We start from the raw sequence: 25,411 nt of genomic DNA, 5'->3' as shown, positions 1-25,411 counted from the left end.
TTTGCAAGGCTTTTTGGGAGATTTCCCATACACTCAGTTTGGATTGTTCCTTTGGAAAATCTCCATTTGAAGAGGCTTGTATCCATAGTACTTCACCCTACCTCTCAATTCAACAAAAATCAGGACACCCTCCCTGAGAAGTGAACAGGCAAAACTTAGGTGTAGGCTAAGTGGTAGGGCCTAGAGGTGTATTAGCAAGGCTATAGCACTTAAAGTAGCAAGAAAGAGGAAGGTGGCAAAGAGAGAAGAGCCCAAATGAAGGGACAAACTTCAGTCCCTAAAACTTTCTTTATAGATTAAGCAATGACGATGAATCAAGAAAAGATTTCAGCTGATGTAGGTCTGTTGGTCTGGCCTAAAACTAAAAAAAAAAGTCATTGTAAAGCTTGCAATGTAATAAATACATAAATAAATAATTTAAATTTAAAAACTTGTGAGGGATGATACCATGATGTAGTCATAATTTTTATGCGTTCAACATGAACATATTGTTTTACAGTATATGTGATGTCACAATTGTGTTTGGGGGCAACCTGTGGTATGTTATGCTATATTATGCTACACTATGTTACTCAGCGTTATGTTACCTAACTAAAGGGCCATTTCAGACTGTGTGTGAGATGCATGTCTTGGCTGTGACATGGCTTAATTTTCTGTTTGTTTGCATGTATAAGTAGGGGCTTTCAGATTGCCCCCATGCCCAGAAAACCAAGATAATAGAGATGCTGCCTATTCTTTCCACGCATGGTGCACAGTTCTTGATAGTATTAAACACGAATATGATAAAGAGCCATATTTACCTCTTGTGGCAAATATTTTTGTCCAAATGAGTACTATATGCATGTAATCTGTTTCTTGATGACCCTGATGAAGGTCATAATTAAAAGCCAAGTATAGTATTTCTCTGGAGAACTCTCTTTGTTATTTTATTTTTATTTTTTTTCTGGCACATTTCCCCTTCATAATGAATCTAGTCACTTTTAAGGCTGGCTAAGACTACACAACTTATTTTTCATCATTCATGACAGTATCATATCAGACTATGCGACAAAAATCGTGGCTTGGCATAATTAGCAGTTGCTTCCAGGCTGCCTATGGGTACTAACTACCTGCCAGACAGCCTGTTAGTTGTGGATAACTGAAAGGAGCCAATGGGCTGCCTGGCAGGTAGCTAGTATAAATATATGCTGCCTGGAAGGAAAGTGCTAACTCTGCCTAGCTGCTTTATAGTTATCCATAACCAACAGGCTGCCTGGCAGGTAGCCAGTATAAGCAACCTGGAAAAAATTGACATGTCACTACCATGTCTTTAGCTGCCTTGAAGTCAGCTAGGCTCTATATAATAAGTTATTCCTACCAAATAAATAACCCTCTCTTAATTTGCTAAGGAGATTTAAATGGGTGATTTTGTTTGCTATTTTGTTTTAATCTATTACATTATTTAGATTGACTTAAGGTAGCTAATATCAACAAACTAATGCCTAATATAGAAGCTAGCAAGCAAGCTTGCATAGTTGTCTTGGGAAGCTTCAAGCTCGCTCTATACGATGGGAACTGGTGATTGGATGGGGGTTATGCTCATGACTTCACCTGATTGGAAGGCGGTTGGAGGGCGGGACGTGCCTTCCAGGCATCCACTGCCTTCCAGGCAAAGTTGAGGGCACAAAACATCATTGAGCGTCTTTTGCTCCTAAAGGAAGAACGTGAAAAACAAGAAACAATTATGGATAATAATTATGGATTTATCATTGGAAGTACAATTTGGACTGCCTCCCCCCCAATAGAACTTGAGGTACTAATGTGATAAAATGTTAAGAAAATCACTGTATTTTCACATAAATCCCTGGAGGGAGAAAAGTAGGGACTTGATTATTGTCTCTCGGGTGAATGATCTCTGAGGAGAAGGAGCGATTTCTCTCCTTTTGGGAGGAGTCATGCACTGACATCAGGTCTAACTAGACAATAATGCAAGAAAAATCTAATATGATAATCTCGTTGAATCATGGTCATGGAGCATTTTGGATGCGTCGTTAATTACGTCCCACTACATGAATATTTGTCATTCGAGACACTCATAATCAGGCCCGACGTTGAAGTATGGCCAAATTCTGGCTGAATTCATGTAGTCTGAGCAGGCCTTTAGGAAGGTTTATTGAGGTAAAATTTATGAGGAATGACAGGGCAAAAACGTACATTTCATAAGTGTATTTGTCTAATTTCTAGTCAGAAATATCAACACTAAATACAAGCTGAGAAAATAAAGATGAAAATGTTGTTCAAGGTATCTAAAGTAAAAAAAGGGAAAGACTATAATCAGTAAAACTAGCTGTAAACACAGCACGCAAATTTTGGGGTTAAGTATAAATAAGAAGTCTGTTTGAAACAGGGTGCAAATGTTTCATTACAGGCTTAGTTTGCAACACAGGACTGGAAGGGAAACCATTAAAAGGGAGCCAGGTGGGATGACATTTGTGTGGAGTGTTTGCCAAGTTGCTACAGAGATGGCAGCTGAGCGACCTGCAGTGACTCACCACAGTGCTGTGTGAGTCTGGACTGATTTGGCACTGTGCGTTTGGCATCCTTCTTTGTTGTCACCAGGACACTTGAAGCAGACAAGAGAGTTAATGGATGGGGTCAGTGAGAACATTTAAAACCAAGGTTGACTGCAGCATTCTTGATGAGTAACAGAGACTGCAGGAATATTTAGGACAGGAGGGCAGATGGGGAAAAGGTTGCTTAAGTCAGGTGGAAATGCGTGTGATTTGCTGCTGCCATATAGATGTGATGCTTTCAGATTTATGCTATTGGCCTTGCTGTGAGATCACTGCAGAAGCAACTTTTTGCCAAAGGACAGAACTCTTTGTGATCAGAGATTCCATTAATATACTGGATTACAGTTACAGGTGAAAAAAATGGAGATTAGCTTTACTTAAATAGGTTAAAGAAAAACGTGAAGACTCTGTTTTACACTCATGGTACAGAATAAAAAAGCTTGGAGGAGGAGACTGAGGTATGCAGGATAAGATGAGCAGTAAGCCTGTGAGGATCTGGACTGGGTGTTGATGGACTAAATGGAGGTGGCTGGGGTGGAGGAGGGTTGCAGTGTCCACACTGAAACAACTGTAAAAAAAAGGGGATGGCAGATTTAAAATATAACAGGTGCATCATGATTGGTCAGACAAGGTTGTGTCAGAATCTGATTAGCTGAGTAAGAGCGTGAACGCCCATAGTCAGCTCATCACCACAGCGAGAAGAGAGAAAGAATTGAAGAAGGGAGAGATATGAATGAGTGGTGGTCTTCCTACTTGAACCTGCAGTTCCATCATTACTTTCAGCAGCTCTGTTAGAAATACTGAGTGTCTGTATTGTTTTTAGACTCAAATGCTGATCAAAAGGGGTTTTTTACATGAGGATCCAAATGGTGTTTATGGTGCATTTTTATAAGTATAATAAAAAAAAAACATTTACAGAAAGCAGTGGTGGTTCCTTTCTGTTAAATCCAAAGGTTTGAAGCGACCGTCTGAGATCTCACAGTAACATTACAGATTGACAGTAACGCATCCTTCTTTCTGGAGTGGTCCAGATGCAGGGAGAGCATTGGGTGAAGATAAGGTGGAATACAGTGTAACGATAAGGTGGGCGATGCTGCCGACTTGAGCAGGAAGTGAAGGATAGCGCTCAAATGGAAGTGTGAGGTGTAAGATGCGGAGATAAAAAAGATGCAGACAATTTGGTTCCTCTGTAGACTTCAGTGGCGGTCACCCCGTTTTATTGTGATAGCTACTGTGCCCCTACTTCTCTTTCTGCTAGTAAAAATCCCCATTGTTTTTTATTGCATGCAGTCACTTTGTGTTTGCAGGGTGCATCCTATCCATTGAGAATGCACTGAATTGCCTATAGGGTTTACGTTTTATTGGTTTATTTCATTTCCTCTTTTTGCAATTGCCATTTTAAAGAGGCACCATTTCCATATATGCATGAAGTGTTCTCTCAGCAGTTTGGAAGTAGAAACTGTGATTGTCATTCCTGTCACTTCCATCCACAGCGGCTGATTGTTAGAGAACATGGAGGTGTAAATTGTCACCACGGCTGTCCAACTAACCAGAGGGAGCACCTTGTCACTCAGCACCTCATTCTGCCCTCATTCATGCAGCTGGCAGCTCTTATTTGGCTCCATCAGGAGAGGCTGGAATTTTGTTCTTTCCAGATTTTAGCACAATGGAAGCCTGTCATTCTGGTCATGTCTTTAACTTAGCATTTTTTACCATCAAGGGCCTGTGGATCTCATCTAGTCATCTGTCAATAAAGGGGAAAATATATTAGTCATATCTGAACACTAAAAACCAACAAATTTCTTATTAGCCCCGGTGAATAAAGCTGAAAAGGGTGCATTTCATTTATCAAAACAGCAGCATGTTTCTACTCAGGAGTGATGGGAAAATTCTGTGTGGGAGGTTGTGAATAAGACATTGAGAAGAGGTAAACAGTCTCAGGTCATTTGCTTCATTCTATCGTCATAAAAGTATGTGTCAATCACAGATAGAGCAGCTGCATCACAGACTCCTACTGCTGTGCGTGATCCAGCAAGGATACAAAAATGTTGCAAAATAAAATCTTCCGGGTCAGGGGTCTAGCTTTGCAGGTTCTGGCGGTCAAAATAAGCATGAAAGAAAAAAGAATAGAGAGCTTCCATTGCAAATACAGCGCTCATCTCCAAATTTGTGCAGGAGTGGTTCAGAAGCAAATGCCCCTTTAATGTGTGAAACTGAAAACCAAAACTATCTCAGAAATGTTGTAAAGTGTCATGTAAAAGATATAAATCAGGCAGCACACAGAGGAATGAACAAAGCTCTGAGAAAAGTCATTCACTAATCAAGAAAGGCTGCTGATGTCTCTGTCAGTATTTCAGGAATTCAAAACAAAACTGGTGTTAAATGCAAAAAGTACAAAATGTGTTAAAGTAGGGGGGAAAACTCACAATACAATACGAAATGAAGTGATATGATTGGGATGCACGATATCATCTGCATGATATCAGTATCTGCAAATATTAGCTTAAAAAATGAACTGAAATCCTGTTTCAGCTCAAACAAAAAAGTTAGTGGTGCTTTAGGCTGGACCAACAGACCTACCGTGGCTGAAGTGTTTTTCTTTAATTATTATCATTCCTTACACTTTAAAGCATGTTTTAAGGACTGAAATTTTATAAATGTTCTACCCTCAAACTTTAAGTAATGTCTTTTAAGGACTGAGGTTTCAGGTTTTACCACGTTTCAGGCGGTCATCTCACACTGTAATTTGTTCAAGCATTTATTATGGCAACAGAACATGTTTGGCTTCAGGCTCCAACTCCATCACTCTTCATAGATTTAATTTATATGCAGAATTTGAGGAGTGATGAGATAACATCTTAAACCCCCCAGATGGAGCAAACAGGTGAATGCTGGGGTGGAGGTGGGTTGAAAGCGAGAGCGCAGTGCTGATCCAGGGCCGAGCAGGCACTTGCAGACGGAGGAAGAGACCGGGAATCTTGCCGCGAGTTAGGAAGATGTGAGTCGTTTGATTTGATTAAGATGAATGTCAGGTGTTACTTACTTGCAGGCTTCGTTATATTTAAATATTAGTATCAGTATTGGCTAAAATTAATTTGTAAATATCTGCGTACCAGAGATCTACAAAAATACAATATCATGCATCCCTTTAGGATATCATTACAATACCATACATTATGATACAAGAAGATCTATGACACGATAAGATTCAGTATCTATAGTCATTACAATATGATACGATATCTGTGACACGATAGTATATGATACGAACTCTACGATATGATACAATATCAATGATGTGTGATGGACACCATACAATATGATATGGTCTATACAATATCTAGAATACCATACAGTATGATACATCGCAATATCTATCATACAATATGATATCTATGATACATTGAGAAACATTACTTAATACAGTTTGGTTTTGATTTGAGAAACGATATCTATGATACGGCTTGATACGAAATGATACGATATAAGGTGCTATATCTATGATATATCACAATAAGATAGGATACGATATCTCTATGATACAATAAGATATGATAAGATATGATAACTATGGTATCATACGATAAGATACAATACTATTTCTGTGATGTGATGAGATACAATAGGAAAGGATACAATTCGATACAATATAATATATATAAGATGAGATACAATACAATAGGATAGGCATGACAAAAATGATTCTCACTTTTTTAAATTGGAATACTTAACTATTTTTCTTGGACTGATAATCATGACATCATATCTACCTCCTACCTCTACCTAGAGGGCAGCCGGGAAGATACCTGGAGAGATAGGCCTGAGCAGTACCTGGGCCTGGTTGACACGGCGAAGTGCCGAAATCGGCATATGCTCCTGTACCTGACCTGACAGTGCACTGCTTCTCTCTGTGGAGTTTACCAGCCAGCCAATGAACACATAAAAATAAAAGCCATACAGAAATGCTGTCTGAATACAATTATATCACACTGGAATACCTACCCAAAAATGAATGCATGTTTGTTGTTGTTGAATTTTATCTATGCACTGACTGCCATATTAGTTTGTAGCTAGCGTAGCAGCCACACACAGACTGGAAATAAGTGATGGCTTAAGTCACATGATGCAAAATTGACATGCTTTTAAGGGTGCTTGAGCTGAGTATGCAGTGTGCAGTTATATGTTTGAATGTTGCGGACACAGCCTGCTTCTCTTTTCTTTTTTTTTAGTCCGCTCCATCCCATTCCTGTATGTGAATGTCAAGCTTAAGTAATGCTCTAAAAAGGGCACCAACATATGAATATACAAAATGGAAAAGGTTAATGCATTCTTACAGTAAATGACAGAAGAGATTGTGTAAAAATATATATGTCTGGACTGCTTTGTATTCAATTTCACAGGAGCTTCATGGTGTATTACACAACATTTCTTAGTGTGAACTATTTTTCTTGGTTTGATTTGCTTACCTCAGCTCTAATTGTTGCTCTCATTGCCATGTAATGCAGTTTTTTTAGATGTAGAGGCCTGGAGGATAAATTTATGTTGTGCTCATACATTTGCAGAAATGCACGTCAGTACATGTTCATAAGTATTCATAGTATAATGTGGGGTGGAGGGTGAAAAAACATACATCATGATTTATTTAGTGTTTACTACACATCATATCTATCCAATATAAACAGAATTAATATTTACCAAGCACTGCTGACATCATTTTGCCATCAGCTTTTGCTTCCATCAGCCAATAAAGATACGAGTGATTTTACCATTGAACAAACACCTAATAATAACTATGTATGACATCTGTGTGGCTGTATCTGTACACAAGCATTCATTGATGTATGTAAGAAGAAAGTGGAAACTTTTCTCTCTTTTTTAGTCTCCATGTAGGGAAGAACGACCTGCTGACTTTCTATGATGGAGATGACCTGACAGCCAACATCTTGGGCCAATACAGCGGCACGCGGCCACACTTTAAGCTCTTCACCTCCATGGCTGATGTCACTATTCAGTTCCAATCTGATCCTGCAACTAACATCTACGGCTACAACAACGGCTTTGTGGTCCACTTCTTTGGTAAGGATTTTTTTAAATTTAACTTTTTGTTTCTGCTAATATTTACCCATCTGCATCCAAAACTTACTCTTGGAGTTGAATGCCTTTCAGTGTAAAATTCCAATTTTACAATATATGCAACTCAACGCCCAGTAGGTTACCGATCAGAAAAAGAAGCTATTTATTCCCCTTTCCCTTTGTTTTTATCTTTCAATGTCTCTATTCTGGCTTATCCCTGGTGAACAGGATTGGATAACAGCAAACGCAGTACCACAATAATAGGGTGCACTTCACTGTCAGCTGGTTTCGCCTTGTGCTTTGTGTGTTCTTGGCCATGAACGCTGCAGTTAGAGACACAGATTGACTGGTGCCAAACCACATGCTGTGTTCCTCCCTGCAAACATCACAAGCCTCTATTTACATTTTCCTCCCAAACTGCAGCTATTTAGTGCACACTGAGCTGGCACTTTAGCAGTGTATTTCTTCCCTGCAGACTCTGTTACATATAAAATCTAAGATTTACTGTTAGAGTACTATAACAACCTGGGTCCCAGAGTAAAGATGAAAGTATAATCTTATTTCTAAAGGAATTTCATGTTTTATTTACCGCTGCCTTTTCTCATTATGTCAGTGTAAGTTGGTGCTATATGGAGTTGTCATTTTCAAGTACTTAGTGTGTTTTCTTTCTCTTAATAAAACAAAACAACACCAACTGTCCTGATGCCAACAGAGGTGCCAAGGAATGACACATGCTCAGAGCTGCCAGAGATTACAAACGGCTGGAAAAGCACATCCCACCCCGACCTCATCCACGGCACTGTCATCACCTATCAGTGCTACCCGGGGTATGAGTTGGTGGGCTCGGAGATCCTCATGTGTCAATGGGATCTCACATGGAGTGGTGACGTACCGAAATGCCAGGAAGGTGAGAGGAAGCGGTCAAACCTTTTCAAGCATGTGCAACAAAAACAAAGGAAATTTGGGTTTGGTAGATTATTTCTTCATTTTAATGATGCTTTTTGGCAATACATTTTAAAACGTTGGAAAGCCTGTTAATTTCCTTTTTAAAAGGTGCCACATTTGTAAGGAACATGCATTGGTGGGATGAGCAGCAGAGCTGAGTATTTGGGTTGAGTTAAAAAAACTTCCAAAATTTTCTCTGCCAGTGCCAAGCAGCTAATTTTGCTGTTGCTATTGACTTTATTGAGCTTCTGGTACTGCTGACAGTCAGGCGCCTGATTGGCAGAGCTGTCTGCTCCAAGAATCGGCATGCCACGTTTGACTGATCTAGATAGGGTCTGTGCGATAGGGCAACTTCAAGCTGGTGGTCTGGAAAACCAAGCGGCACCATTATTTGGAGTGAGCCCTTGTACCACCTCCAAAACTGAGGGCCAAGTTCCTTAACAGGGGATGTCAGAGACAGGCAGCAAAGTGTGTGTCCCATGAAGATAACACCCAAAGAAGACCATGTCCTCACCCCGTCAACACTGTCTTTGTGAGAACAGACTGCATGCAGCCAATGTACAGTCTCATAGGGCTGCCAGAAGACCTGCCATGAATACTCTTCACCACCAGGCCTGATTTCGCTGATGTCTGCAGCACGTGCACTGGAACCTTAACATATGGAGGAACGTTAAGTTCAGCGATGAGTCCAGATTCTGCAGTTGGATCGTAGTGTTAAAGTGTGGAGAAGACATGGAGGACGCTATGCTGATTGCTGCACCAAGAGAGTAACATTATTTGGTGGAGGCAGTGTGATGGTGTGGGGCTGTATCTCCTTCTACTGGAAAATGAGACTTATTATCACCGGAGGCAATCTCAATGCAGAGAGATATGGAGATGAGATTCTGCAACCAGTGGCGATCCCATATCTCCACAGTCCGGCACTGAACTCTATCCTCCAAGATGACAATGCTTGCCTCTACAGAGCAGGGTTTATCAGAGACTACCTCCAGAATTTGGGAGTGGGGTGGATGGAATGGCTGCCAGCAGTCCTGACCTCAACCCCAATGAACACTTGTAGGATCAGTTTAGGCGTGCTGAACATGCCAGTGTGTCCAACACAACCACACTGGATGACTTGTGACAAATGCTGGTTGAAGAATGTGGTGCCATCCCACAGCAGTGTGTGACCAGGCTGGTGACCAGCAATAGGACAAGGTGCCAGGCTGTGTATGGTTCCTCCACACACTACTGAGGCTCCTGTTTATTAAATGAATTGTTAGATTGCCAATATGTCTTGTTTCTTCAGACTTCAATCCAATTCACCAAACAACACCAAACAAGAACCAATGGCAGAATAAGCTATTTAGCACTGGCAGATAAGATTAGACACATTTTTAATCACATACTCAGCTCTGCTGCTCATCCCACAAATATCTCAAATTCGGTGCCATTTAAAGGGAAATAAACAGGCTTCCTAATGGTATAAGATTTATTGCCAAGAAGCATTAACACAACAAAGAAATAACCTACCAAACAATTCCTACATACCAATTTCCTTAATTTTTGTGCTATTTACAGTAGTGAATTAATGGGAGTAGGCTAGGGTGATGATGTTTACTTTGGGTTTGTTTTCCATTCATTTCTTGATAGTCTGACTGTGTAAAATTATCTGTAGCATTTATATGACATAAAAATAGTTGACATTATGGTGCCCACCATCTTGGATAGACTGTAAACCGTGTATTTATACAGCTATAGCTCCCTTTAAACATAATGTCTGGCCTTTTGAAATTTTCAAGAAATCTTCAGGACTGCAGGTATTTAAAGGCAGTCTTTTTCTGTGTGACTAGTACTAAAATCTAAAAGTTTTTAGTCAAGTTAAATGTGCACATGGCAATCACTGCAGAGACACTGATATTTTTCTGAGTAGATGTCAAGCCAGTTTAGACACATCACTCACTTAATGCATGTGCCTGCAGTTACATTTGAAATCAGACCTAGAGTAACATGGGCCACAATGATTAATAAAACTGTGAATTTTACTACCTGGGAAGAATGAAATGCCTAATCAGTTACAAAAATGAAGAACTGCACTCAGCATTCGCGGAAAATGAAGATGATACATGCAAAAGGACAAAGAAATGGGTGGCGATTGATGATACTTTCTGTAGCTGATTCACTTTGGGAAAAACTGATGGTTTTTCTATTTATTTCTACTTTGCCTTGTGCCAAGAAATCCTTTGAGATTGGGTTTTCTTTGTGTGAAAAATAAAAATAGAATATAGCAAAAAGAGACAGAGAAGCGCAAAGAAAGACTAAATCCAGCTCCACTATGGCAATTGCATTTTTCTTTTACAAGAACTTTAAAAAGGGACTCTGACTGTTTCCAAGGAAGCCTCATAATTGAGATGTTATATGCTTGGCAGATTATTTCAAGATGTCTAAGACGACTTAGTTAAAGCAAGCCTAGCAATTAAAAAGCACACAGTGATAAGTACTGGGGAAGCAGTTGATTATTAATCCTAGCACATTGTGTAACACAGATTTTTAAAGGTCATGAAAAGGTCAGAACTGATTGGATGGCAGTAAGCAGATATTTTACAGCTCCTGTGCTCCACTGTCTTTCAAACTGTGACTCTTTTTAAAGAAGCAGACCTGTTTTAGCTTTCTTTTGCTACAAACTACTGCTTCTCCTATCACCCCACTGTTTATATTGTTATGATTGTGTTGTGTAATTTTTTTTTAAAACCATCAATGGCATCACTAGGTTAGAACAGATTCAGCTGGTTCAGTGTTATTGTTATTGAACTTAATAAGCAGTGCAAAGTAGAATGCAGTTTAGCATCCAACCAGAAGTGCAAAATAAGCTGGAAAGAGCTAAAGGGGCTAGAGCTGGAAAATAGTGAAACATAAGTAAAAAAACAAGGTGCAGAAAAAACAGTCTGTGCAACAGCAGTTGTAGATAATAAAAAAAAGCAGAATCAGTCATTATGTACGGCCTGTGGGCTTTATATGTAGAAACCTGGCACTGGTGCCAACCTGGTACCCAGACTTTAGGTTGAGGGGCCCATGCTCTTACTTTTGCAGTGCAAATAGACAATGAATTATTATGTATTACTATAATACTCAACTGTATGATTCAAATTTGCTTTTAAAAACAAGAAATTAAACAGTAGGAAAAATAAGCAGTTAAGTTGTAGTGGGACTAACACATTTACAAGTCAGTAAACAATAAGTCATTAGAAAATAAAGTTCAGGGCGCAGTGGTTTAAGGTTGGGAACCAATGGTATAGATAGCCTAGTGTGATTGCACCCTAAGTCTGAGACATGTAACAACTCAGATATCAATGTTTTTCAAAATTGAGGAAATCACTTTAGCAAAGAGACAACAAACTTTGGTTCTGCTGAATTAAACTGATATCGCTTTTAAAAAATCAACCTTTAGTTTTAGCATTATTAAGCTGGTTTTCTCGAGTCTCCTCTATAATTACAAAGGAGTAAAATTTAGACTGGTCCTTGACAAATAAAATTGTTTTTTTTTTTTTGTTTGTTTGTTTTTTCTGAAAAAAATGCTTAGATCTGCATTAGATGCTTCAACAAAGCTAAATGACTTGGAGGCAGATTTGGCTGCAGATGTTTTTATCAACTTTGGAAAATATTTCCAGCTAAAATCAGTTTTGTTGTCTTTCTAAATGCATTTGAATGTACCTTGTACTGTCTGCTGTGCGTGACTGCTGTTTGTTTGTCATTTAACTGTGCTGCTGGCTGTCTTGGCCACTCTTGAAAAAGAGATTTTTACTCTCACCAAGGTTTTTTTCCTTGTTAAATAAACCTTAAATCATCAAGTAAAGATATTTTCCTAAAACCCCAAATTATGAAAATGATTTTGTTTGTTTTCTTTGTGTTGCACCAGTAATGATGTGTCAGGATCCGGGGAACGTGGAGCACAGTCATAAGGTGATCACTGGGAGCCGCTTTGCCGTTGGCTCTTCGGTGCAGTTTATCTGTAATAAAGGCTACATCCTGTCTGGCAGCAGCCTCCTCACATGTTACAACCGAGATTCAGCGACACCAAAGTGGAACGAGAGGCTGCCAAAGTGTGTCCGTAAGTCACTTATGAATAGACATTAAAAACAAAACATCACACCAACACAGCTGAGTATGTTGAGATTATGTTAAAATATGACACTTATTGTTGGTGACCATGTTTCTATAAATGTGCCTGTTGTCTTTACATGTTTCCATGTTTAGTTAAATTGTATGCACATGTTTTTTGTAACATGATTTACTGTCCTGGTCCTCAGCTGAGAAGTACGAGCCCTGCAGGAACCCCGGTGCTGCCTCCACCAGCGTTCAGAGCTCTGAAAAGGCCTTTTACCAGGCAGGAGAGACGCTGACCTTCTCCTGCCACTCGGGCTATGAGCTTCAGGGTGAGGCCACCATCTACTGCGTACCTGGACACCCATCACAGTGGAACAGCACCCCACCTGCATGTAAAGGTAGGCCATGCCCATTCTGAAGCAAACTGTCCAGTATATAAAACCCACACATTTGGAAATACAGCAACCCTAGAATGGACTACTATACAATACTTGTTATGTGCTTCTTGTGTTACATCTCTAATCCACCTACTAAACTGCCCTTGTGTCTTTGTAGCATCCACAAACCAGATTGTGAATGAACGCAGGCTAGACGGTGAGTCAAGATTTGAAACATTGCAGTGTTTATTTCTTGATATTTCTTTTTGGAAGGGCTGTTTCTGAATTCTGTTCATCAAATCAGATCTGCTTGTTCATACGAAACCTTGACAGAAACTAAACTAAACTAATCTATCTATCTATCTATCTATCTATCTATCTATCTATCTATATATATATAGAGAGAGAGAGAGAGAGAGAGAGAGAGAGAGAGAGATCACCGTACAACTTGGGGTTTGTAGGTGTTTTCTGAACAACCGCTGCCAGTCAGTTCACTTGACTATCTTTCTAGCATTTAGATCAGTGGTTCTTAATCGACTGGTCTGAACCCAAGGGTGGGTTGTGAGTCTTCAGTGGGGCACGAATCCATGACTTTAAAAAAGAACAGGGCAAAAAGTCTGAAGTGCAGGTTCCCTAAGATCTTGACCTTTTATCTTCAGATAACAAAGCTGATTTTCCCATTATAAGGTGTCAGTTTCTCAAGCATGTTTGCAAAATCAGCATGTTTTTCTTGACACTAAAGGGGAGCAAGGCAACAAACTTCACGTAGCACTCTTATGTCAGTGTAATTAACAGGCAGCATGGCAGTGAAGTAAAATGTATGTTCTCTCCTCTCCAACTTTCATGTCTGTAACAACATCAAAATGCAGTGAGTGTCCTCGCTTTGTAGAACGTCTCTGTTGGCCTGTTGGGGGCTTTAACACAAGCTGCATACTGTAATGTTTTGACCCTAGCGGTGAAGCAATCTGTATTATAAAGGCTTAAAAACAGTTAAAAGGTGTTTTTTTAACTTGTGACTTGCTTGGTTTAACTTTATGAAGATCTAAAGTGGTCTGTGGTGTTGAACAAGATCAGAGAAACTGCCTCTAGCTCCACACGCTCAGTTTTATGTCCGCTAAAGCTCAATCAGTGATAAACATGCATGACGCATCATCCGACAAGTTATTCACAATAAAAGTCCGTAATTTTTTGCTTGAGTGCAAATACAACACCCACATCAGGAAATTTGTTGTTTTCAGTAGCAAATGAATAAACCTCTGCAGTTACGTAGTTGCATAAAAGGCTGCAATTATTTCTGTAGTAAGTAGTAGTACCTGAAAGGTTTCCAAAAATGCCAGAAAGACCTTCAAGTTCAATATAGTTCAACTGCATTTTCACTTTGTAGAAGTCCCTTCTATTTTCAAAAGTGGAAAAACCTTTCATCTTTTGAAAAATATTGTTAAGCAGGGCTGTAGAAACTTTAAGTTTTGTATTTTTTAATATTACTACTTAACATTTGCATGCTTTGATTTGAGAAATACACACTTCAAAACTTTCATTATTCTCTGCATTTTACTTACCAAGCAAGTACACTCATAATGCTGTTTCTGTACTGTATCATAATTGCATTTGTAAATCACAATGTTGTTCAGTATAACTGCAAATGCAGATTATTTCCAAATCCTGCAGCACTAGTTGGCAGCACATGAATATACATTTGCATTCAATTTTCCCTTTTAATTTTCTAATAAAGTGATACATCATTGTTCCTGCAAATTCTGTAATACAAATTTTAGGCCATCTCTCTAGCTCTTGTACTGAGCCTTGACCAGCTGAGAATCAGTGTATTAGACCATGTTTTGGCATTTTTTCAGTATCTTATTTAACTGGATGAATGACTTTGGTAAACTTATGGGCTTAACTAAATAAAGCTTGGCCAACATCCTCCAAACCCCCCCAATAAACCCTAACTCTGAGCTTTAATTTTCAATTCGTTTCTCATTTTTGTTACATTAAAATGATTTCCATTCATTTTGTGGAGAGGTTACATCAGCAGAAATTCAGCTGCAGTAACAGGGATCCTTGCACACTTTTAAAAATCAAATTTAAGACTTTTTAAGACCAGGTTACAGGCAGCACTGCTGTAAACAACATTAACTGTAGCATAGGCAGGATATATGTTAAAAGTAATGATTAAAATTGAATAAGGTTGGCAAGAAGGCAAAGATTAAATTAAGAATCTTAAAAATAAATTCTTAAAGCCTGCCATGCTGATGCACATGGCTTGACCTAAAAAACTACAGTTTATGGTGTTTGTGATGGATGATTTTTTTTCAGGACAGCCCTTCTTTTTGGGCACACTAACAGCATAATTAGTTTTTTTAATTTAATTTTTATTTTATTCTAGTTGTGAACAGGGATTACGCAATGGAGGGAACCAATATCGCCCTTGCAGTTTTTATTCCGACTGCAATCGTCTTGGTGGTGGTCCTCAGCATTTATGTCTACTTTGCAAAGTACGTAATAAATTCAAGTCTTCATACATTTCACTTTGAATCACATAAACATGTGTGTGATTTTCCCTGCTTCTCTCCTCCTTTCTCAGACTCCAAGGGAAGTCAATCAGAATGCCAACATCTTCACCCCCGTATGACAACATGACAGAAGAGTCGGCTTTTGATAACCCAATATACGAGAGCGGAGTAAGTACAGATGTCATGAGCATGCAAGACGTGGATTCACAGAACACCAGTGTGCTGTCCTGATCCTCTCCCATCTGGCTGCCATCATGTCATCATCTCATGTTTCACCAGCAGAGGGCACCCTCTCATCTCACCACCTCGTCTTTCATCACTGTAACAGTCATCAGTAAGAGCCAGTGGTCTTTGCTGATGAAGTTGCTTTTGAGAAAGAGTGATGTTCCTCATCATTTCAGATGTAAGGTGTTGTTTTGCATTTGTAACCTAATATTCATAATTCATCCACCTGGAGGAGTGAGAGTCATTTCTACCATTACAGAACATTCACATCATGGCCATCTCCTACTAATGTCAGTCATGTTGTCTGCTGTAGCTGCACTATGTGTAAATCTAGACTTGCTTTCACTCACATATCCCTGTGCTTACTGTTTTCAACTTAAAAAACAAACAAACAAAAGCTTTATGACCTCCCATCTTTTTCCTACTTCTTCAGCATTGGCACTCCAACTCTAGACATTAAACCATGTCAGCCTGTCTGGATTTACTTCTGAACAACCATAAGGTGAGGTTTAGTTCTGATGCTAGGAGCACATCTCACTTACTACCACCTCCTTTTCCATTCTCACATTCTCACATAAAATCTCATTGGCCCTGCGACAGAGTTACAAATAATCAAAATACCCCTCCTCTTCAATGTACTCTTGATAAGAACAGCACTTTATGATAGAAATATGCAATGCACAATAACATGAGACAACCATTTTAGGTGCCACATATCCATAAATATCCAAAAGTGTTAGCTTTAACTTAAAGCTTCTATGTTGTCTCCTATTAAGTCTTACACAAGACATGTGTTTGCAACTTTTCCTTTGTAAATAGGAACCATTTACTCCAAGGGTAGCAGAGCTTGAGCTTCATCTGACTGTTTCACAGCAGCAGTTAAAAGTCAGACATTAATGTAATGTAATATATTCACATGCTGAGTACCAGAGCACTTATTGCTGACTTAAAATATTTTTAGGGATGCATGATATTGGATTTTTGCTGATATCTGATACAGGGTTATACAGTGCGACATCTTGCCTATGTCGCAAATGCTACAAGAAAATTGGTCTGCGCTAAGAGGTTTTTACTCCTCATCGCACAGGTGCTATGACAAAGTGATTTGAGATTTGAAATTCATGTCCAGTCCATTTATTTTATATTTCAGGTGCATTTTAAATTCAAGCAGTGTTACTTCCTCTCGTCATGCGTAATCCTCCGTGGCCACGCTCCGCAGCTGATACGATGGTGAAAAAGTAACCTGCGACAGCTTAAATGAGGCAGGTTCAGGACATACTCAACACAGGTGATAGTAATGTTAAGAGGAGCGCTGCTTTAATCCCAAGTTTTTGTTTTTATTAAGGCACATAGGCTAGACGATGCTAAAAACAAGTATCTGCTAGCACTTCTCCTTCTCCTTGTCCTCTCCAATTACACATGGATCATGGTCACACTGAGTGAACTGTCGGTGAGAGGACAGATTGCTCAGTCCGCGCTAACTTCTGATTTAAGGTTAAGGAATAAAACCATGCATTTCCCCTTTGATAATATCGTAGCTGCTGCTGTTATGTTAACAAGCTAATACGCACCTAAGTGTAGCACAGAGGTCCAATATGACACGGTCAGACAGACAGAAGTGTATGATGGACAGATGAGGGAGAATGACAGGAGCATGGAGGAGTAGATCAATACAGCCCCACACTCCATAAGTTGTATGTTGTTTTATTGTTAGGGTAAAAACACATTTTGGTGATAGAGTTTTTGTTTTAAGTACCATTTAACTCCAATAGTGAAACATAAAATGTTTCAAAAATGTTTGATATAGGGGCGCACAGATGGTTAAGTGGTTTAAGGTGCTACCCATGTACACCAGCGGCCCAGGCTCGAATCCGGCCTGTGGCCCTCCACCGCACGCCTCTCCCCACTCTCTTCCCTGTTTTTGAGTCTAATCACTGCCCTTCCTCTAACTGATAAAGGCGTGAAAAGGCCCAAAAATAAATATTAAAAAAAAACAACGTTCAACATAGCATAGAATAGAGCAAGAATTCTTTTTGGCCCATTTTTACCTAAAACTCTCTAAATTAGACGGAGAAACTACGCCTGTCTGCTACACTGTATAGCCTAGCTTCTTTAAGCAGGTGGCGCGGAGATGTCACTTCTATGGCCAAGTACCTTATACAGTCCAGCTTCAAAAGTGCTGAAATATCCCTTTAAAAAAATGAAATGAATGTGAAATTTGTTGTCAGTTTAATCTCTTAAATTCTTTTCACCAATGTCCAACATAATCCTATTTTAAACCTCCTCTGTGGCCTTTTGATAGTCATGGTAACATTCATGTATGTCATAAACGCCACAGTGGGGAGAAGAAGGGACGTGTGGTGAGGAAAAATACATTATTTAAAAATGTAAGTATTGGTTTTAACTAGTTATTTAAAAACAGTATTATATGAATCTGAACAACAATATATTGTCATACAAATAATTTGTCCCATCATGACTCAGGAGGAAAGTGGCCTGATGAGACTTTGAAGAGCTCATGAACACCTGAAATAAAAAAGGGAATTCTCATTTAGAAGCTGTGTGACCATTTGGGGTATTTTTTAGTCCAAAAAGCAAAAAGTTTCATGCTTCAGTGTGTTTCTCGTAATTGCACCCACCCTGTCTTCTCTTGTCATTCAAAAATCCAATAAAGTTGATCACAAGTTGCTGACTGTTATGGAAACATCACAGTTGTACCACGTATGTCTTACTGTTACATTTCATGTTCGTCACATGCATCAAGGCCATGATTTTGCTTTTAGTTTGAAAACGTCTTTTAAGCGTACAAGCACTTAAGGATTTTCAACTCAGTTTATGATGTTATTGTTTCTTTTAATCCTATCATTACTACATCTCTCTTATCTATATGAGAATTATAGAATTAAGTTAGAAACACTGTTTTCTTTGTCTTTATGCAAATACTACACTAGCAGGTTTTCCTTGTAAACCTGAACAGGCCATCTAACATGAATGTCAAATGAGCTGTACACATCTTATCAAAGATGAAGTTTGTATTTGACCAAATGTTGCAAAGTTTATTTGAATGTATTTTAAATGTTTGTATGTTTATGAAACATCCAACTGTTGTATTTGTCTGATCTTTACAGGGCGAATGAAAAAGATAAAGAGGTGTCCTTTTAGAGACCTTAAAGCAAGAATTGCTCAAGCTTTGCCTTTGGGACTCTGCACTGCTCATCTTTTCCTCTGACTTTTTTGTTTCCAACTGTTTTTTTTTTTCCCTAGTTTTTCCTCTTTGTGTGGATTACTGTAAATATGTCCTTAATTCCACGGTCTAACCTGTGAATCTGTGGATCACCATGGTGATATTTTTATAAGTAAACTGCTGATGACCGTTGGTGATTGTATGTTTTTCAGTATTTTTTGATGCCCTACGCCTGTAGCAAATAGAGACTGAAGGGGAGCGGTGCTTTGACTGCTGAGATCTGTTGGAGACAGAAATCCCTCAGACACCAATCTTTGGAAAGTTTTCATCTTTATTTTTGGTTTTCTTTGTGTGTATGGGCCTGCTCTTTGTAAATAAACTGCCTGTCCAATATGAGTGCCTCACGACTGACTATAACCTGAGAAATCACCTGTGAATTGTGATTCAAAACAGAATCTTTTGTTTATGGTTTTGTATTTTCAGGCTTGACATAATCAACACTCCACACTGTGTTCAGTCTTATCCATGAAGATATTTTCCTACCAGCTGATGTGTTGATCCAACTGCATATAGCCTCAGAGGATTTTACAGACACATGTTTTCATATAGGACTCATCAGCTATGCACTACTTTCTTTTCATGTCACTCTGCAAGTCTGCCTCAATCGAGAAGTAGCAGTTTATTATTCATTCATGTTTGTTTCAACTACGGTTGCATCACAGCGTGTGCGCACCCTGAGATAAAAACCCAGTGAGTAAGCCCAGGGTTTGACTGGGTTACTGATGCAGGCTGAGACCATGCCTGTGTTTCAAATCAACAATTAAAAATAAGAAGTTCAAACTGAAAAGCAGATCAAACAGATGGGTTTTTACTTCAGATCACGTCGCTGTGGTGCATCTGACTGTTTTGAATTTGTAGATAAGTCTCACACTTTTGTGCACATGCTTTATACTCTAACATTGTTTCTTTTAGCATCACAGCCGCAGAGCAACACACAGGATCGAAATCATCTTCAAATATATCTATAATGCTCAGATTAATAATAAAATAAATAAATTGTTGTTTTAAGTATTGTCATCGACTCATCAATATTTAGTTTAAAGAAACTAACGTGTCCTTTAGAACCTAAGACTAACAGCAGCTGATAAGGAAACGTAAAGGTACATAGTGGACAAAAAAGTATGAATTACCCTTACAGGTAAGTGTTCAGATGAAGGTGAGTTTGAGAAGGACTGATTCAGACTGAATGGCTTTTAGCCTATTCAAAACTTACAGGTTATATATGGACACAACTTGTCCTTGTTGTTCATGTTTCCACTGAAAGCTAATAAATCAACTTTGAAAATATCTGACTTCATGAACAGAGCTATAGAAATTGGATGCTTTTACAGCGCAGTACATGTAAATAACACCGTCAGACCAAAGCTATATGCACTAAAAGTGCATCTCATGAGGCTACAGTAACACTCAATGCCAACTTAACAAGAACAATCACTAGAAATAAGTTCAAAAGACACCAATAATCTCATAGCAGGCAATAAACACAGACTCACAACAACAACAAACAAGAGGCATGGACAACATAGCTGCCTGATCACCAGGCCTACCAACAGACTTTGGCTGGAAACCAGACAAACCCAGAAATGACCCTCCCTCTAAGTTATGATTTACTGATGGTGTCAGTGTAGGCTGTGTGCTGGATCAGTAGCATTGATGCTAGCATACATCCTGGCTAATAGTTACTTCATTCTGGAGCTGAAAAGTGTGTCAAGCTATTATTGGATTCTGATGTTGAAATTATTTATTTGTGCAAATTTTTAACACTTTTAACCACTTTTTCCACCCATTTAAGCCACATTTATTTGCCGCTTTTAATCAGCTTTCACTGATTATTAACCCCTTTTTAATCACCTTTTCCCCATCCATGTTTGTCATTTTTAACCCAGTTTTGCTGATTTTCAATTTTTCTAACCTTTTCTGGTGTTTTTTCTGCCACTATTATTAACACAATTTTTCCACTTTTTCAACGCCTCTTTACCACTTTTTCCCCCACACATTTTTTACCACTTTAATGTAATACTTTTCATTAATTCTGCACTTTTTGCCATTTTCTTTTAAATTTCAACCCTTTTCACCCATTTTTACTCAGTGTTGCCATTCTTTGTCTTTGTTAAGCCTCTGTTAACACTTCCTCTATCTTCTTCCCCTTTAAACCTATTTTTACCCATTTTAATAGCATTTCATCACCTTTAAGGACCATTTTTGCTACCTTAACATGCATTTTGCCACTTTTTAAACTGTTTTCACCAATTTTCTGCACCTTTTTTAACACATTTTTCTTCATTTAACCTATTTTTGACTTTTCAAACCTATTTTTGCCACTTAAAACCCAATTTTTGCTAATTCTTAATTCCACCCATTTAAGCCACTTTTATTTGCCGCTTTTACTCAACTTTCACTGATTATTAACCCCTTTTTAATCACCTTAATTTTAATACATTCGTTGCCTATTTGTGCTACTCTTAAAGCCATTTTGCCCCTTTAAAACAAATTTCAACACTTTTCTTTTTTTTCCACACACATTTTTGCATCTTTCCATTACCTCATTTCCACCCATTCTAATAGCATGTTACCACCTTTTCCGCACATTGGTGCTACTTTTAATGCCATTTTTCCACTTTCCATTTTGCCTCTTCAAACCCATTTTTCCCTTTTTTAAATAGTATTTTACCACCTTTTTTGTGCATTTCTGCCAATACTGACGGCAGTTGACTACTCTGTTCCACCCATTTTTTTAACTTTTAACCCATGTCTTTCCTCTTACCACCTTTTGTTGCCTCTTTTATCATTTTTTGCCACTATTAAGCCCTTTCACCACTATTTATGCCCCTTTCAACAGCATTTGACTATTTGTTACACCCATTTTAGCCACTTGCAATCCCTTTCCCCACTGTTTCTGCCATTTTTAACAAACTTTTTGCAATTTTCTGAAGTATTTTTTCGCCATTTGTGCCACTTTATACACATTCTAATTCTGTTTGGAGAAGTGGGGTTTACATTTTGAAGAAGGCTATAATGGCCTAGTGTGGCATAAATTATGATTATTATTTTTTTTGCTTTGACAAGAGTGGTTATTATTCAAGTATTGACACAGCATATGTTATCACGGCTTAACTTTACAGTGGACCATAACTGCTGACCTCCATGGGCCACCCATTTAGCTGCCCCCAGAAAGCTCTCCCCTTTATCCCCTCTTAACTCATCACTGACGAGATAAAGTTACACTGAGCTGCGTCATTATCATCGCTGAAAGTTAATTAGCCAACCTGCTGGGTGGGTTGCTGCCAAATTGCTCGTCCTCGGCCTCTACTTGTCGCTGTCCTCTGGAACCAGGCTATTAATGTCCATGAAGTGTCCTGGGTACAACTCCTCCTGGTAGGTTGCTCGTATTTTGTCCACAGACTGTAAGTTGACGTTGTAAAATCGTTACAGCTGCTTGAGTATAACGTGACACAGACATAATCGATGGTAGAGTAACATTATGCTTCAACAATGTATCTTAATGAGCTCTTTGCCACAGATTCAGTCTAAAAACCTCTTTTTCGTTTCCACTCCTACTTTTCACGTTTCGAGTGTTTCGTTTTCTTCTTTGTGTTTTGATATTTTGACAACTTCCCTCCTGACCTTCGGCTTAAGTTGGGCGGAACTACTGGAAAGAGTAGGGGGAGGGTTTACGGTTGGGATCAATGCACCTGCATTAAAATAAAGGTAGACTATTTATAATTTGTGACCTTTTACCTCAAATAGACTGTTCCAACATCTAAGGGTCGCCGTTAACAAGCCAGTTTTGACCTTACTGCATCAGTCAACGTTGTTTTCAACAATAACCAAATAAAACTTGACAAATAACTAACAGTAGGCAGAGAGAAGAGGACCGCAACCAAATGTGCCTTACAACTGTTTACCTCTAGGTGGCAGTATTATAACACATTATATGACTTGTGGGCTACAGAAGGTAATGTCAGCATATCCAGTCTATTTATTCTCAGCACAACTAGGCCTAATAATCGAGCTTTATATCATGTATAAGTTTAATCTAAAAATGTCCTTTTTATGGCCAACTGTCTGAAAGTTTTGATATCTCTTTCAAAACAGGACTATACACGTGGAAGCCTAAAAAAACGGGACTTTAAGCCTAAAGGATGCTTCATATAGCTCTTTAAGTGTTTTAGGCAAGCACATTGGATGGATTAGGTTTATTCAATGTTAAAATGTACTTCTTAAATAGAGCTTTAGCTTGCTTTAATCCATGGTAGCTAATAAGTAGTGCAACTTAAACATTAAACAATAAAAGAAAGAAAGAAAAGAACAGAGCTCTGTCATTTCATAGCTCTAGGAATGGAATTAATAAACTCTTTAGACTTTAAAAAAGGTTTCAATCCAGCCTCGGGAAGTTTAATAAATTCAGAGAATGTGAGGGGAAAGGATATCTTTTTTAATCCCCACAGCTATCAAGATAGCCCCCAAAACACCTGAGGTTTGGACCAGTTTGATCAGGAATAACTCAGTGTTTGATATGTTTGACATATTTCTCAGCCATTATTAAACACAATTTATGATTAACTCAAACAAATCAGCTATTTTTGATTTGAACTGCCGTTTTCTGCATCAACTTTCCATGTCAGGGTCTTTGAGAGTGCAATATCAGTGCATAAGAATCAACATCAAATATCTGTTTCCTGCACAGATTTCCCACCAATCAAAAAACAGCATGTCAGCGTCAAACCTAGTGATGGGCAGCACAGCAGCCCCAGAAAAAAAATAAATAAATGTGGCTAAAATATGTCAATCCTTCCCATGTGGCTGGCTGCAGTGTATGTGATCTCAGTGCTAAAGGCAAAAATTGCAAAGATTTCTAAGAAAGTTACAAATATTTTGAGACATAATGTGCTGATTGGACCAAAATGTTCATATTAGTGACTTTGAAAGTTCAGCCCCAGAAGTTTCTGGCAAGAAAAAAGCTGGCTGCACAAATGTAGTTGATATTTTTGTCAGATAATTGGCAGATCCATGTCATAAGGCAGGGGTCATCAGTTTGCACAAGGGCCAGATTTAGTCTCGATAGAATCTCTGGGGGCAGGACTTTCACATAAACAAAAATTAGATAAAGATTCTGGTCTGATTGAAATATTATTGTAGTTGTATTTGTATTTTCTTTCAAAATGCAGAAATTTGTTATTTATCACCAGTGAGATCCATCCCTATTATCTATAATGCAGCAGGCCAGAAGGAGACAGACCTGATAACAGAACTGGCTGGGCCCCTGAAAATCCCAGGGGATGGGCTTTTCAGGGGCCCATTACAATTGTGATTTAGCACCAGTATTAACCCCTTTTTGACACTTTTACCCCTTTTTGATACTTTTTGCCTCTTTAACCCAACTTTTGCAAGATGTTAACCCCTTTTGAACTACTTTTCCAGCATGCATTATCCCCTTTGTGCCACTTTTACCCATTTTTGATACTTTTAGCCTTAAACCCAGTTTTTCCCATTCTTTCACCCATTTAAACAACTTTTCCTGCATGTTTTATCCCATGTGCCACTCTTTTATCAATTTTTTTGCCACTTTTCTTATATTTTTCAACACTTTTTATCCCCTTTCATGACTTTGTTTGGCATTATTTTTTGTCATTTGTAACCAGTTTTTGATACTTTTTGCCCCTTTTTTCATCTTTTACCATTTTTTTTTTTGCCACATTTTAACATCTTTTCACAACTTTTTCTGCCTTTTTTTGTCCCTTTGTGCCACTCCACAATCCATTTTTCCACTTATCACCCATTTCAGACATTTAAAGCCAAAGGATACTCTTAAAACCACATCTGCTTTTCCTCCTTTTTCTGAATTTAATGATCTTTCGGGGGCCGGACAGGAAGCTTTGGGGGGCCTGATATGGCCCCTGGGCCACCAGTTGATGATCAGCGCCATAAGGACTACATATAGGGTGCACTTAATCAAGGTTCACAGTTGTCTTTATTATTCTAGGAATGGGGAATTTATTTTGCAGTCACCAGCAGAATATGCATCCATCAGGCCAACTATGTATAATTAAATTTTTTAGTTTATTTGGCAAGGGCCATGCACAACACAGCTGTTGAGACAGAGTTAGCTGTAGAGCTTATTTACATCTCTGGTCCTCTGGCAGGAAGATGTAAAAATGAGCAATACATCTTATTAAAAGCAACTAAAAAATATACTTAAACAGTAAACAAAAGTCAGTAATAGAACATAAAATAGCACAAAGAGAACAACTAAAAACTGATTTCTAATGGTGGTGTCGAAGAAACTTTTCATTATATTGTTTTGCCAGCAGATGGCAGTCTGTTATCAACTTATTTTTCTAAGAAACAACCAGCTGTCCAAGGTACAACATCAAGAACTTTCTATGACAGTCTTACCTG

General features: G+C 38.6%; 1 protein-coding gene and 1 long non-coding RNA gene across 3 annotated transcripts in view; one reads left to right on the top strand and one right to left on the bottom strand.

The window, feature by feature from the left end:
* LOC121518882 (seizure protein 6 homolog) overlaps positions 1–19,697 on the top strand; it is a 162,652-nt gene extending 142,955 nt beyond the window's left edge. The window contains exons 10-18 of one of the 2 annotated variants that reach the window (XM_041801564.1): positions 7,432–7,628; positions 8,338–8,532; positions 12,466–12,657; positions 12,857–13,051; positions 13,209–13,247; positions 15,417–15,525; positions 15,615–15,711; positions 16,202–16,270; positions 18,897–19,697. In XM_041801564.1, coding sequence (XP_041657498.1) covers positions 7,432–7,628; positions 8,338–8,532; positions 12,466–12,657; positions 12,857–13,051; positions 13,209–13,247; positions 15,417–15,525; positions 15,615–15,711; positions 16,202–16,228 — 1,051 coding nt within the window. In that variant the 3' untranslated portion in view covers positions 16,229–16,270; positions 18,897–19,697. Of the gene's footprint in view, positions 1–7,431; positions 7,629–8,337; positions 8,533–12,465; positions 12,658–12,856; positions 13,052–13,208; positions 13,248–15,416; positions 15,526–15,614; positions 15,775–16,201; positions 16,271–18,896 lie in introns of those variants that run through there. The other variant, XM_041801563.1, reaches the window with a different exon arrangement.
* The window catches only part of LOC121518883, a 52,835-nt gene extending 30,214 nt beyond the window's left edge, over positions 1–22,621 (bottom strand). Inside the window, exons 1-2 of the long non-coding RNA XR_005992675.1 lie at positions 22,279–22,621; positions 1,591–1,690 (exon numbers count right to left, since the gene is read on the bottom strand). This is a non-coding gene — a long non-coding RNA (uncharacterized LOC121518883). The remainder of the gene's footprint in view (positions 1–1,590; positions 1,691–22,278) is intronic.
* Positions 22,622–25,411: the final 2,790 nt, after the last annotated feature.

This window comes from Cheilinus undulatus, linkage group 12 (genome assembly GCF_018320785.1).
Source record: "Cheilinus undulatus linkage group 12, ASM1832078v1, whole genome shotgun sequence".
NCBI lineage: Eukaryota > Metazoa > Chordata > Actinopteri > Labriformes > Labridae > Cheilinus > Cheilinus undulatus.
Note: the sequence above shows the minus strand (reverse complement) of the source record. Positions and strands in the feature narration are given on the sequence as shown.